The sequence below is a fragment of the Phoxinus phoxinus genome, assembly GCF_949152265.1.
Source record: "Phoxinus phoxinus genome assembly, chromosome: 8".
NCBI lineage: Eukaryota > Metazoa > Chordata > Actinopteri > Cypriniformes > Leuciscidae > Phoxinus > Phoxinus phoxinus.
In genome coordinates, this window is record NC_136883.1 from 28,251,425 (window position 1) to 28,265,918 (window position 14,494).

The 14,494-nt window shown below is 37.9% G+C and overlaps 1 protein-coding gene across 2 annotated transcripts in view; it reads left to right on the forward strand.

The window, feature by feature from the left end:
• Nucleotides 1-14,323, forward strand: part of eea1 (early endosome antigen 1) — a 29,811-nt gene extending 15,488 nt beyond the window's left edge. The window contains exons 12-29 of one of the 2 annotated variants that reach the window (XM_079621715.1): nucleotides 334-483; nucleotides 787-906; nucleotides 1,521-1,724; nucleotides 1,816-2,016; nucleotides 3,235-3,348; nucleotides 3,463-3,618; nucleotides 3,839-3,978; nucleotides 4,731-5,061; nucleotides 5,235-5,336; nucleotides 5,432-5,626; nucleotides 6,027-6,209; nucleotides 6,282-6,467; nucleotides 6,761-6,892; nucleotides 7,914-8,099; nucleotides 8,879-9,117; nucleotides 9,857-9,977; nucleotides 10,096-10,194; nucleotides 11,749-14,323. In XM_079621715.1, the coding sequence (XP_079477841.1) occupies nucleotides 334-483; nucleotides 787-906; nucleotides 1,521-1,724; nucleotides 1,816-2,016; nucleotides 3,235-3,348; nucleotides 3,463-3,618; nucleotides 3,839-3,978; nucleotides 4,731-5,061; nucleotides 5,235-5,336; nucleotides 5,432-5,626; nucleotides 6,027-6,209; nucleotides 6,282-6,467; nucleotides 6,761-6,892; nucleotides 7,914-8,099; nucleotides 8,879-9,117; nucleotides 9,857-9,977; nucleotides 10,096-10,194; nucleotides 11,749-11,871 (2,982 nt within the window). In that variant the 3' untranslated portion in view covers nucleotides 11,872-14,323. Of the gene's footprint in view, nucleotides 1-333; nucleotides 484-786; nucleotides 907-1,520; nucleotides 1,725-1,815; nucleotides 2,017-3,234; nucleotides 3,349-3,462; nucleotides 3,619-3,838; nucleotides 3,979-4,730; nucleotides 5,062-5,234; nucleotides 5,337-5,431; nucleotides 5,627-6,026; nucleotides 6,210-6,281; nucleotides 6,468-6,760; nucleotides 6,893-7,913; nucleotides 8,100-8,853; nucleotides 9,118-9,856; nucleotides 9,978-10,095; nucleotides 10,195-11,748 lie in introns of those variants that run through there. The other variant, XM_079621716.1, reaches the window with a different exon arrangement.
• The last annotated feature ends 171 nt before the right edge of the window (nucleotides 14,324-14,494 follow it).

Sequence of the window (14,494 nt, forward strand, 5' to 3'; positions counted from 1 at the left end):
AAATCTTTCATTGTAGCGCCCAAAGCCGTTTCAAACAACTAGTGTTCATCCATAGCCATCTTGCAATGTTTACTATGACGTCGCAGCGCTGTCGTCATCCGTTTAGCTCGCCTCTGGCCCGCCTATACCAGATAACCCGATGTGATTGGTGCAGCTCAGATACAAGGGCATATTTAATGAGCATCATTACTCAACACCAGAGTAACTCGCTGAGCAAATTCAACTTGTGCTCTCGCGAGAATTCTGGATTTCCAGGGTAGCATCCTACATTAAGATGATATGATATCAAGCTGTATCATCATAATCAGGCTCTCATATTTTCCTCCTCTTCAGCTGCATGCGAAGCTGCTGGACACCGAGCGTCAGTTGGGGGAGCTGCAGGGCCGGCTTAAAGAACAAAGACAGCTGTCAGGAGAGAAACTCAAAGATCGTGAACAGCAGGTGGCAGACCTGCAGCTTAAACTCTCCCGCGTGGATGAACAGGTAAAAACAGAAAATGGCTGATTATTAGGCTGATTATTTTCAGGACTGGACATACAAGCTGAAGACTTGGAGCACATGAATGCAGTGATGCACACTAAGAGTAATTATTAGTTTAATCAGCTTCTTAATTTACAATGTGTGTATTTGCGTGCACAAGCCAGACAGAATAATTATTACTATGGTGGGCTTGAGTGTCTTGTTTTCACTTTTCTCTTTTCACTTTGGTTTCTCTCTCACTCTCACTCTCTCACTCGCACTCTCTCTCCCTCTCCCCCGGATATATCTGTGACCATGTTCGTATAGTTAAAGGAGACCTCTGCCAAGTCTACTGACCTACAGCATCAGCTGGACAAATCCAAACAGCAAAACCAAGAACTACAAACCCTTCAACAGAGCACTAATGGCAAACTTAGAGAAGCACAGGTAAACATAACTGTAGCATCTCATAAAGGGCCTTTCTATAAAAAAAACATGATTTGCTCCACTGTGCATAAAATATATCTTCAGACATATGTAAGGATATTGCCATCATCGTATTAAAGATGACCGATTTCTTACAGTAAATGCCATCTTCAAAAATGTGTTTATGTATCTATGACATTATAGCTATATAATTTCAAGATGTTTTTGAGATTAAAACATTATTTGTATTTTTTGGAAAGAAAGTAAATGTAAAGAAATATATATATTTTTATACCTTTTATTCTTTAGTTCTATATTTATCAATATATATATATATATATATATATATATATATATATATATATATATATATATATATATATCACTATGGCTGCATTTATTTGATCAGAAATAATACATAATAATTTGTGAAATATCTTTTTAAATATCTTTTAAAATGTAATTTATTCCTGTAATGGTAAAACTGAATATTCAGCATCATTATTCCAGCCTTAAGCGTTACATGATCCTTCAGAAATCTGCAGAAGCATTTTGTATTATTATCAACAGTTGTGCTGCTTAATATTCTTTTGGAAACCATGTAACATACACGTTTCTTTGACCTTCCCATGCAGAACGACCTGGAGCAGGTGTTGCGTCAGATCGGGGACAAGGACCAGAAGATCCAGAATCTTGAAGCTCTGCTGCAGAAGAGTAAGGACAGCGTGAGCCAGCTGGAGGCCGAGAGAGAGGATCTGTGTGCTAAGATCCAGGCCGGGGAAGGAGAGGCAGCTGTGCTGAACCAACTTCAGGAGAAAAATCATTCACTACAGGAACAAGTACTGGACACTTCAATAGTGTTACTAGACAATCCTACTCTATGAACAGGGCAGAATCTGACTCTAGCTTTCCACTCATGTGTTAATTTAGATTACGCAGCTTACTGACAAGCTCAAGAACCAGTCAGAGAGCCACAAACAGGCTCAGGACAACCTTCATGAGCAGGTACAGGAGCAGAAGACCCACCTGCGTTCAGCGCAAGACCGGTGCCAGGGCCTAGAGACCAACATCTCTGAACTTAACACTCAGCTCACAGAGAGCAAAGAGAAGATTGTCCAGCTAGACACACAGGTACTTGTGTTGTATTAGTTGATAAGATCTTGAACAAAAATTGATGCACCTCTTAAAGCTACAATATGTAATTTCTTTCACCGCTATGGGTCACTAACCTATTACAATAACAAAGGCGTAGATTGATGACGCAGTGATAAGCGGAATCATGGAACTTGTCGTCATGGATCTAGTAATGTTTATGGATGAGTGAAAACATTCATGTTTTTTAACATGACTGTGGTATGAAGCTGGGCGCGATTGCTAATGAGAGACAGATATCAGCGCCACACGCAAGTCCCGCGGATATAAAGGAATAAGGACATTTACTACACGCAAGTGCTGAATTACTATTCACACAGGTCAGTTTGTTTGACAAATTAAACTTGAGTTGTCGCAGCGCTGTTTTACTTGGTCTAACGTAACACTATCATACTAAACTGCACTTAGGTGTTTTGAAAGTTATAATGTTATTCTATGTGTTAGTTTGTTGGCTATATGAGACTAGCAGTAAGGTAGATCAACATTGGAATAACATACTGATCATATTCTAACATTTCATCATGTTGAGCTATATAACATTGATTCGTTTTATGTACAATTGCTCACCTGTCTAATAAAGTGCATGCAAGAGCGGCGTCTCTGTCAAGTCGTGACTCGTGAAGCTCTGTCAAGTCGAAGTTTGTCGTGGAGCTCTCGGCATCTTGAAAACGCCATTCTGATATTGATCCTCGTTTTATTTCTACTTTTGTCCCAAAGTCTTGCCATGGTCCATAATGTTTGAGCGAAACAACAACAGCGGGAGCGTGCCGCTAGACGTAGCACAGTTGTCCACGTCTGTTGCCATGGTTACTATGGCAGTACAAGCAGAAAACAGAGATAACACGGATATTACGTCATTGACAGGCGACAAGTGACAAGGGATTATTCTAAAATTATTTAACACTATTTAAAATTGTGAATTTCTCTGAATTCACAAATTTTTGGAAACATTTAGGATAATGTAAGTACACATTTGAAAGAAATACATAACACTGTGCGAGTGGTTTTTGGATATTTTGATACAAAATTCTTACATATTGTACCTTTAATGCAAAGTGATTAGAGTGATTAAAGACATTAGAGTGATTTTTATTTGCGTTTATCCCAGTCTACTGATTTCTTATGGTCAAGTTTATTAATATTTAATTATCATCACTGAATAATCTAAAAAAAACCTCATGCCTTTTTTTTTCTTAGGTGAAAGCCAAGACAGAGATGCTATTGTCTGCAGAAGCAGCAAAAATTGCTCAGCGAGCCGACTTAGAGAACCATCTAGAGACTGCCCAGAATGCACTGCAAGACAAGCAACACGTATGTACTATTGATGTGACGCCATTTGGTCCTATTATATTTGTATTAGTCAAATAGAAGAGTGTCACGAGGGTTGTAAGTTCACAGAAGTGTTTTTTGTGTGTGTTTGCGCAGGAGTTGAGTAAAGTGCAGGCTCAGCTGGAGGAGCAGGGCCGCAGGCTGCAGGAGAAGCAGGAGCAGAGCTCTCAGCTGGAGACCTGTCTGAAAGACAGCAGAGACAAACTGCTGACTGCAGAGCAGAGGATAGAGACACTGGAGACCCAGACCAAGGTCAGCGTCCCTGCAGCACATTTCTGCTTTGTCACCATGACTTCATTTTTGAAATGCTTCACGCCTGTTGTGTGTTAGATGTCAAACGTCAATCATACAACAATGTTGACAAGAAATTGGTCTTGATTGATTTCTTTGCTGTTTGTTATTGACTATTTACTTGCTAATAATTATTTGGAATGTTTACTTGATTGAGAAATACTTTTTTTGTCGGACATAGAAAGCTGAGGTTGAGATAGTTGAGCTTCGCTCCGGAAGGGAACAAGCTCAGAAGGAGCAGCAGATGCTGAAGAAGCAGATCAGTGAGCTGGAGATGAAGACGAAGGAACTGAACCGTCTTTTAGACTCTGAAAAACAAGGGTAGGTACTTCATATTGGAAAATGTGCAATGTTAAAGACTGAAATATCTTTGTTTTGGAACAGCTTTTGTTTCTATGTTTGTGTATTTCCTATTGAAACTGGAAGTTAGAGTGGGGCATATCGAAGGGTTCATTCTGATTTAAAAACAAACATTAACATGCATACATACATACATAGTTTATTTAGTTTCCAGGAAGAGAAAGATTATACCTTTTATATGTGTGTGTGTGTGCTTAATTTTAGGAGTATACTAGCACAACAGTTTGGGGGCAGAATTTTAAATACTTTTATTCAGCAAGGATGTGTTAAATTGTGTCAGTGTCAGTAAAGACATTTATAATGTTACACATTTTTATTTTAAATAAATGCTGTTCTTTTGATCATAAGTCTCACGGTTGTATTATAATAAATATTAAGCAGCCAACTGTTTTCAACATTGAAAATAAGAAATCGTTTCTTGAGCACCAAATCAGCATATTAAATGATTTCTGAAGGATCACGTGACACTAAAGACTGGAGTAATGATGCCGAAAATTCAGCTTTAACTACATATGAATAAATTATAGTTATCCTAGAATGTAATTTACTTTAAATTTCACAATAGTATTTTTGATCAAATAAATGTAGCCTTGGTGATTAAAAGAGACTTCTTTCAAAAACATTTAAAGAAAACACCAACCTCAAACCTTTAATATTGATGAGTATAGATCACAGACGTGACTTGTCAATCTTCCCTTTCCGTTCTGTTTCAGAGCTGCCACCCAGCAAGAGGAGTTAAAGAAGAAAACCTCAGCCCTCTCCGAAACGAGACAACAGCTGGACAAGGCAGAGCAGGAGCGTGTGACCCTGCAGGCCAGCCTGGAGAAACTGTCTCAGGAGAGTCAGAAGCGGCAGGCAGAGTTGGACAAGAAAGTTAAGGGTTTGAGTGCAGATCTCCAGAAAGCTCAGGAGGAGAAGGAAGCTCAGACTAAAGAAATGGCGACAGTGAAAGAGGCTCTGAGCAAAGCTTCTAAAGCCCTGAAAGAGAGCCAGGCTCAACTGGAGAAAGAAAAGAAGAGCAGCAAGGCCACTTTGGAAGAGAAGGTGAGTCACATGACAGAGTTTGGCATCAAAAAGTGTTTGGAAACTTGTGCATGTACAAAAATAAACGAAAGTTATGGCATTGTACAACACATCTCAATACATTTGGCAACAGTTTTCAAGCTAAAAAAAATCTCAAAAAGAAGTTTAATTATCAGCTTTTCTCTCATTTTAAGGAGAAAATTTATCAGAAGGCACAGCAAGAACTTCAGAAAAACACGGACACCACTTCTAAAGAGCTCAGCCATGTTAAAGGTCTGCTTGAGAAATCGATAGAGGTAAGATTGTGAAATATAACTATTGTTAAGTTTCAAGGAAACATTAACCCCATGTTAGATGAATCATGATATTTCACAATTGTTGAATTTTCTAGGCAGAAAAGGGTCTACAATCTCAGCTGACCTTGCTGAACACTCAGCTAAAACAATCTCAAGATACACTGAAAGAGAAAGAAAAGAGTGCACAGCAGCTACAGGCAGAGCTGAAGACTACGCAGGGGTCCTTGAGCCAGGAAGTGAAGAAACATAAGGCACAAGTGTCTGAGTTGCAGGCTTCCCTCGCTAAGAAGGCACGTACAGTCTTCTTACACACTAATGTGTCATAAAATGCACATAATAGTACTCTTAACTCACCCAAATCGACTGTTTAATTTCCTGTTCTTAAAAGATAGTCCACCCAAAAGTAAAAATTTGTGTCATTCCAAATCTGAATAACTTTCTTTCTTTTGTCGAACATGCCAGAAGATATTTTGATGAATGTTGGGAACCAAAACTGGTTGCTAACATTCTTCAAGATTACTTATTTTGTGTTCTGCCGAAGAAAGAAAGACATATGGGTTCAGAAAAACATGAGGGCGAGTAAATGATGGCAGAATTAAACATTTTGGGTTGATGTTGCCTTTGAATATGACATGTTGTTGGACATTATGACTGAACTACTTCTTCAAATAACATTGAATTGTGTTTCAGGCCGAAGAGGAGACCAAGCTGACGGAGCAGGTGACGGCGCTGTCTAAAGATTTAACATCTGAAACGAATCGGTGCTCAGAGCTTCAGAAGACCAGCGACAGCACCAAAGAGAGTCTCGCCACCATTCAGTCTGATTACTACGGCAAAGAGTCCGAGCTCTCTGCTGTACGCCAGGACCTCAAGGTCTGTTTTATAAAGTACAAGAACATCCCAATAAATGATTATGTGCAGTATCTGATTATATTTGCCATGTAGGTGTGTGAGGAGAAGCTGGCTCTAGCTCAGGAAGAGCTGGTGGCCAATAGGAACCAGCTTAGTGCTCACGAAACCCAGATCAAGGAGCTGAAGACGGGCCGCACAACGCTAGAGAAAGACCTCGGCAAGAGAGACGAGAAGATCAAACAGCAGGTGGAGGCTCTACAGAAACTCCAGAAACAACAGGTAACAAAATATGCTACAGATTTTTGAGTTATAACCATTGTGCCCTCAGGCAAGGCCTTGAACCACAGGTTTTTCTGTGGTGTGAAAGTTACGGGAATAAATGCCACCGGGCTCGATTGTGTGCCGATACTCTGTTCTGTTTTATTCCAGACTCAGTGAATCAACACAACCTTCTGTTCTAGCCAGGAATAGTCATAGTTTTAATTTGCTTATCAACACAGACACGGAGAATGTAATTTCAGAATGTTTATGGAAAAGTCGAGTTGTTCAGCTGAAGTGTGTGTCTTTTACAGGAACAAACAGAGGAGCAGCTGAAGAAGGAGAAAGCTCAATGCGAGGAGTTGAGAGAGTGCCAGAGCGCTCTGGAAAAGGACAAAAACAAACTGTCTGCTGATCTCAAAGCTCTGGCCGAGAAGAATGAGAAGGTCAGTCTGTTGACCTCTAACCCCACTTTATATACACATTTATGAATCAAAGCAACTTGTTTAAAGGTGCACTGTTTTTTCATTGTAAAAAAAGTTACTATTATTATGAATTGCCTCATAGGCACCCTCATGTTGAGATTAAATGTCAAGCCAAAATTACTTTATTTCAGTGACCTATTTTTATACATTCTTGGTTACTGAATGAATTAATCATGACAGATGGGTACGTCTATAATGGCATCTCTGGAATGGTGAAATATTTCACCTTTGTGTGAGACTGTACACTAGTGTTCAAAGCTTTGTGATTGAAAAAAACAAGTTTTTAAATGAAATCTCTGCTGCTCACCAAGGCTACATTTATTTGATCAAAAATACAATAAAAACAACACAATTGTAAAATATTATTATTTAAGATACCTGTTTTATACTTGAATATATTTTAAAATGTAATTTATTCTGGTGATGCAAAGCTGAATTTATAGCATCATTACTCCAGTCTCACGTGATCCTTCAGAAATCATTCTTATATGCTGATTTGGTGCTCAGGAAACTCTTTTTATTATCAATGTTGAAAACAGTCATGCTGCTTAATATTTTTGTGGAAACCAGGACACGTTTTTTTAGGGATTCTTTGTTTAATAGAAAGCATTTATTTGAAATGGAACTATTTTGTAACATTATAAATGGCCTTATTGTCACTTACAATTAATTAAATGTGTCCTAGCTGAATGTCCTTGCTTTTCCCAAACCTTTTGAATAGTAATGTATCTATCCTGATAAATTTGAGTGTAAAGTACAAGACGACCGTTGAATCAGCCCACAAAACATGAACGTAAATGCACCTCAGAATGACATACAGCACCATTGTCTATTTTTTTTAATCCTACAGTTTTTTTTGATGACTTTTGAACTCTTGTGCATTATGCAGCATGGTTTGATGATCTGGGCTTGTAACCAGAAACAGTGCAGATTCAAATCCCACTATGTGTTTATAACTGGGATAATGGTTTGTATGTCGCAGGAGCTGAAGGAGCTTCAGGCAGTGAAGCAGCTGTTGATCCAGCAGAAGGTGGAGCAGCAGGGGAAAGTAGAAGCAGCTCAAGCATCTCTGGAACAGGAGCAGAGAGAGCATCAGAAGACCAGAGACTCCATCAAACAAAAACAGCAGCTGCTCAAAGCTGAGACCGACAAACTACACCAGCAATTGGTACGGATTATATTATATTATATTGCAGGTGAAACTCGAAAAATGTGAATATCGTGCAGAAGTTTTTGAATGATTATGGCTTACAGCTTATGAAAACCCCAAATTTTCATAGCTGTAAGCCATAATCATCAAAATTATAACCAATAAAGGCTTGACATATCTCACTTTGCATGTAATGAGTCTATATAATATATTAGTTTCACCTTTTAAGTTGAATTACTGAAATAAATTAACTTATGCACGATATTCAAATTTTTCGGGTTTCACCTGTATGTAACACTTTACAATAAGGTTCATTAGTTAACATTAGTTAATTACCTTAGTTAACATGAACTAAGAATGAACAATACTTTTTCAGCATTTATTAATCTTAGTTAATATTAATTTAATCTTTTACTAATACGTTTTAAAATCAAATGTTGGATTTGTTAACATTAGTTAATGCACTGTGAACTAACATGAACAAACAATGAACAGCTTTATTTATTTTTATTAACTAACACTAACAAAGATTAATCAATACTGTAACAAATGTATTGCTCATTGTTAGTTAATACATTATAACTAATGTTAACTAATGAACCGTATTGTGAAGTGTTACCATATTATATTATACTATTATATTAATTATATTATATATTTATAATAGCTCTTATTGTTGTTAATATTAATATTTATTATGATTTACGATTAGTACGTAAGTAACCTCTATTGCCGACTTATTTAGCAAAATTGCTTTCTAAATTTTCCACAGAAAAGTTTTAATTTCTTCATTTTAGGCATCTGAAGTGAAGGCTAAAGAGGAGGTGGAGAAGCAGAAGGAAGAGGCTGAGGTGAAGATTAATCTGCAGGTGACGGCACTAAATGAGAATGTGGCGACGCTGAAGCGCGAGTGGCAGAGCAGCCAGAGGCGAGTGGGTGAGCTGGAGAAACAGACGGATGAGCTGAGAGGGGAGATCGCCGTGTTGGAGGCCACCGTCCAGAACAACCAGGACGAGAGACGTGCACTGCTCGAGAGGTTTGATGGCTCTAGACATTTTTTTAGGCCTAAATAAACAAACAGAAAGTGACCATTCATTAACCATTAATGGGTAACTGTCGCCAAAATTGAACCTAGGCTCTTTTTGTTAATCTACTCGAGTCAAACATTTGTGTAAAAGCATAATTAGAATGGAAACGCCACTTTTAGGCGTTTCCTTAAAGTGGCGAAATGAGGAAATGTCATGAACTTGTGATTCCAATGAAAAGCATGATAACTTAGACACTTAGAATTTATATGGAAACAAGCTTTAGGAGCTTTCCATCTTTACTCTCCTCATGTTACGTTGCATTCGGAGATCGACTACTTTTGACTGACAAAATTCCAGCCACCGGAAACACTAACTGATAAAGTGAGTCGTACAAAACCTTTCTTTTTAGTAAACTTTATGTACACAAACAATGTAGTCAATGCTCAAGTTCATGTGTAGAGCCCCTGGTGATACTTCGAGCACAGTTTTATGTTGTCGCGCCGCCTTAGCGCTTTAAAAATAGCGCTTTAAAAATGCTATCATAGAAGCACTCCCATTCAAAAGGCATTTTGAGCTAAAATCTTAAAATTGGTGTTTCCATTCTAATTATGCTTTTACACGAAAGTTTGAGTCGGGTAGATTAACAAAAAGAGCCTAGGTTAAATTTTGGCAACAGTTACCCTTTAAGTCCAGTCATATTTTTTTCATGAACTTGAATTGTCGCTCATGCTGTCGCTCCTGTTCCAGGTGTGTCCAGGGTGAGGGTGAGATTGAGAAGCTTCAGGCTAAGATGGTGGAGATGCGCAGGAAACTGGATGACACCACGGCCGCCATGCAGGAGCTTGGTCGTGAAAACCAGTCTTTACAGGTCAGACTGACCCCAACACCAGACACAATGAATTGAATGACCTTACAATGTTGTTTGGGATCCCTAGCTATGGAAACTTTAGCATTTAGTCATATGTGACTCCTTTTTCCTGTTCCAGATAAAACAGTCGCAGTCCCTCACACGGAAGTGGGCGGAAGATCACGAGGTGCAGAACTGTATGGCTTGTGGGAAAGGCTTCTCTCTCGCTATCAGAAAGGTTTGCACCATGCATTCACACACGCTCACATGAAGCTGCCGCTCCAATGAATCAAAGAATGAGATCAATACTGTGTTAATGATCAATCCCTGTGTTACTCAACCGGTGGGTCACGACCCAAAAGTGGGTCACGGAGTGTGTAGTCAATGAAACCACAACAATAAAAAAAACGTAATCCTAAATGTTTTTCTGGTGTGAGGATTTTATTTTGAAAGACGTGCGTGAAAGCTGTTGACTCTTCTGCCAGACGCAGTTTAAGTAAAGCGTGCCTGAGAAAAACGTGTTGTCCTGATTCAGTAACTGACATATAGCGTGACAACATCTCATCTGACAGCAGAGTCATTATTCGAGTGTTGTTTTCTTAACTTGTTGCGAAAATAAAAAGTCTCTCACCTCAGAAAAACGAACTGTCCTATCCTGTCAGACGCACGCTGTATAAAGAGCATATTAAATTATTAGCATGCTACGAGTCATGTTACACCAGAAAGTTCCTATAAAATAATAGTTACTGTAGTTTGCAAACTACCACTTTCACTTAGTTTGTTATTTTCTATATTTGATTGACTGGGTTATACCAACTTACTAACTTTTTTATTATTATCAAAAACTAGTTTGGGACTACTATTTAATAGCCTTACCTTATACTGTTTATTCATCAGTGGTAGTGATATTCTTACAATTTATGTGTATTTTAAAGGTGCATTGTGTAATATTTAGGAGGATCTGTTGACAGAAATGCAATATCATATACATATTTTTTTACACACTGCACCTTTAAGTACTTGGTTTTTAAAAGCAATTGTGAATTGTGTCACAAAATTGAATTGTGTCTGTGTGTGTATATATATATATATATATATATATATATAAATAAATAAATACACATTTCTATGAATTTGGGCAGATTCGGGTACAGCGTAATAATAATTGGGAAAATGTTGGTCCCATGGCCAAACCAGTTAAGGACCACTGATTTATTATGTTTATTGAATTATCTGATACCAATTTTCCTAAAATCCCATCATCGATAGTTTAATCCATGCCTTTTTTCAGTTGTATAATAATAATAGTATAATTTATTATCATTTATTCACATAAACACCTAACCTGCATGACGGGAGGTATGCTACAAATAGTGCTTTACATATAATAGAATAATTATATTATATTATATAGGTCAGACATTTATGTGATATGTCCCATGTCTTACTGAATAAAATATTTTACATTTTACAAAAAGTATTCACATTTTGGTGAACTGTATGGAAACAGTAGAAATATATGATTTGTAACACCAAGATGGTAATAAAAGTTCCAAAATGTGCATCAGAAAGAAATATCTGAATAACTAAAATATCTCTAAATTAATCCGTACCCAAATCAGATTGTGAATAAAATCTTTTGAGTCAAATAAATTCTGATACGCAGCCCTAACAATCACAGGATCTAACTTTTACCACTTCCATTCTATTAATCAGTCACGTTAACCTAAACCTAACTTAACCACCTGACCTGAATCATGACCTCTCTCTCTCTCTCTCTCTATTCCCCCAGCACCACTGTCGACACTGCGGCAACATCTTCTGCGCAGAATGCTCGGCCCGCAACGCCCTGACGCCCTCCTCCAAGAAGCCCGTCCGAGTGTGTGACGGTTGCTTTGATGACCTCCAGGGCTGATGCCCCCCCCCCACACACAAACCCGTCCCCTGCAGCCCTCGGCGTCCCGCTCACCCTGACCTCTCCCCAGGAAAGATGAGCAACCAGGAGAGGCCAGCTGCAGGGACCACTGAGGAACAGCATGTTGCGGTGGTCACATGATTCTGAAAATCAGATCAGAATGGCTGTCCTCATCTGTCCAGTGCCTTTGCCATTTACGGGGCCACTTTCAGACCCAGAGGAATTAAAAGGGAGTGACCGCTTGAGGAGATGTATTACTTGTAATATAAAGATCAGCTCCTTACAGATGTTTTATGCTAAAGTACAGCAGCTTTGGCACTCAGGATTGAGGTTTACATTGATATCGTCTTTTAGAAAGATGGCCGAGGGTGTATACAGAGGGGTTCTGAGTAGAACCAAAGCTGTGCGCAGGGTCCTAATTTGATGTATCGTATTTGTAAGTAAATGTACAGACAAAAGAGGCACATGTGAATAATTCAGATATAATTGTCACTCTATGGAGACTGTAACATTTGTCATTCAGTGTGGGCATGTTAACATAAGGTATGTGGGTGTAATGTACATGCTTGCTTTGCTGCTCTTATCTGTTGAAATGAAACACTTGATTTTTGTTTTGCATTCATAATCTCACCAGTAAGTTGGTGATTCTTTGAAAGATTTACACACAAACATTTATTTTTTGTTTCCTTTGCTTTTATCAAAGTGTACACGTCAGATATACGTGCCCTGCTTTTAAGCAATAACTGTGCATTGGGTGTGATTGTGTGCCTGCTAGCATATTGAAAAAGAATGACAGACCGCTGATTGTTTTATAAATCTCAGCTGCTACATTTTTCCTCAACCTGAGCGTTTTTTTCCTCATTCATGGCATCAACGTGTGAGATGGAAGTGAACATTTTAGACTTAGTTATAGTTCACCTAAAATTGAAAATTCGGTCAAAGTTTGTCGTTTCAAACCGGTATGACTTTCATTGTAATTGTATGGACAAAACAAAAAAACTGACATTTTTTTTAAAATATCTTCTGTTGTGTGTTCCTGTCATAGAGGTTTGAAACGACACGAGAGTGCGTAAATGACTAGACAATTTTCGTTTTAATTTTTGTAAACTTTTTTTAGCCGTAAGTGTGGCGAGATGGTCCAGGCGTTTTTGTACCCAGCTAATAAAAATAAGTTCAGGGAATGTTTTGCTAACGTTGCCATTAAGTTATGAAAACGTTATTTCGGAAGGTTTCCAAAAAAAAAGACGAACGTCCAACTAAAATCTTGAATAAAACATTTCATGAAAAATGTATGAATGAAATGTTTGTGCTAACGTTTGAGAGCATTATTAAAGACCTGTAAGGAACCATCTATTAACATAACTGGAAGAATGTTTGTAACTTTGACAGAACCTTTCCAGATGTCAGGTGAAGTTTTGAGAACATTTCCTGTTATTAGCTGGCGCTTTTAGTGTAGAACTGCGTGTGAGCGAGTGCACTGCAACTAACTGCTGTAAAGTACGCTTCACTGTAGGCCTATGTGGTTTGTCTAGTAGCCACGTTCTCGCTTAATAGGTTGCACATCGACTTGCAGCATCAATGGCACTGTTTGTTGTCAGTGTGATTCTGATGTATTGATTACTTGCTGTTTGTGTCGGTAGATGGATTCAGGAGCATAATGCATAATGATTTTTAAGTGTTTTAGGAAAAATCTAAAGTGTCTCAGGATGTTTTGCGCACATCACCAGCTCAGTCAAGTAACGTGACTTCAGAAAATGGAATATTATATGCCCTTTAACTTGATTTTGAATGGAATGTGTGCTGCCGTCTACAACAGTATCATATCACTCAGTGCCAACTGGTCAAAACCCTCCATCTGACATCACGTCCTGTTTTCTCTAACCATTAACAATGCTGTAATTATTAGCAGTGTTTGTAGCACATTCAGAAGAAAAACAGGTTGTGCAGCTTGCAAATAAAGCTAAGTTGTGACCGCATATGCAAAGTGCATCACTTGTATCAGCACTACACACTAACAGTATCTGTTATATGGTTGTTTATTATTACTCATTGACACATTTTAATTTGCTGAACAGCAGGGTGTTCACATTCATGTTGTGGTGGTGTAGGTGTGTGCCTTATGTCAAGCTTTGTTTGTGTCATCTTTGTGTATTTCTGAATGCAGAAAAGTCCCACCAGGCAAAAAACATCAAATATATGTTGATTCATTTCGCAGGTTTCTACATATTTGTGATGTGAAAGCAGTATCAGACATAGATGAGAAATCAATCAGAATATTATTTTAAAAAAGCATAAAAATAGTGCAAAAATATCAAATTCCAAAGGTAATTTCAGGTTAACTGGGGTCATGACTCGAATGAAGAATGGGTGAATTACCCGTTTGTTGTTATTGATGTTTTCTAATTTTCCATCATGTTTAAAAGTAAAAAATAAACTAGTTGTTTCTATTTTCTTTCAGTGTCATGCAGTGTTATTTTACTATTATAGTTTTTAATTTTATTTTGAATGAGCTTTTTTTTTCTTTTTAATTTTAGTAATTGTGTCATGTGCTTTTGTCAGCTTTTTATATATTTCTATATAGCTTTAATTTTTTTTTATTTTAATTTAGTCATTTTAGTACTTA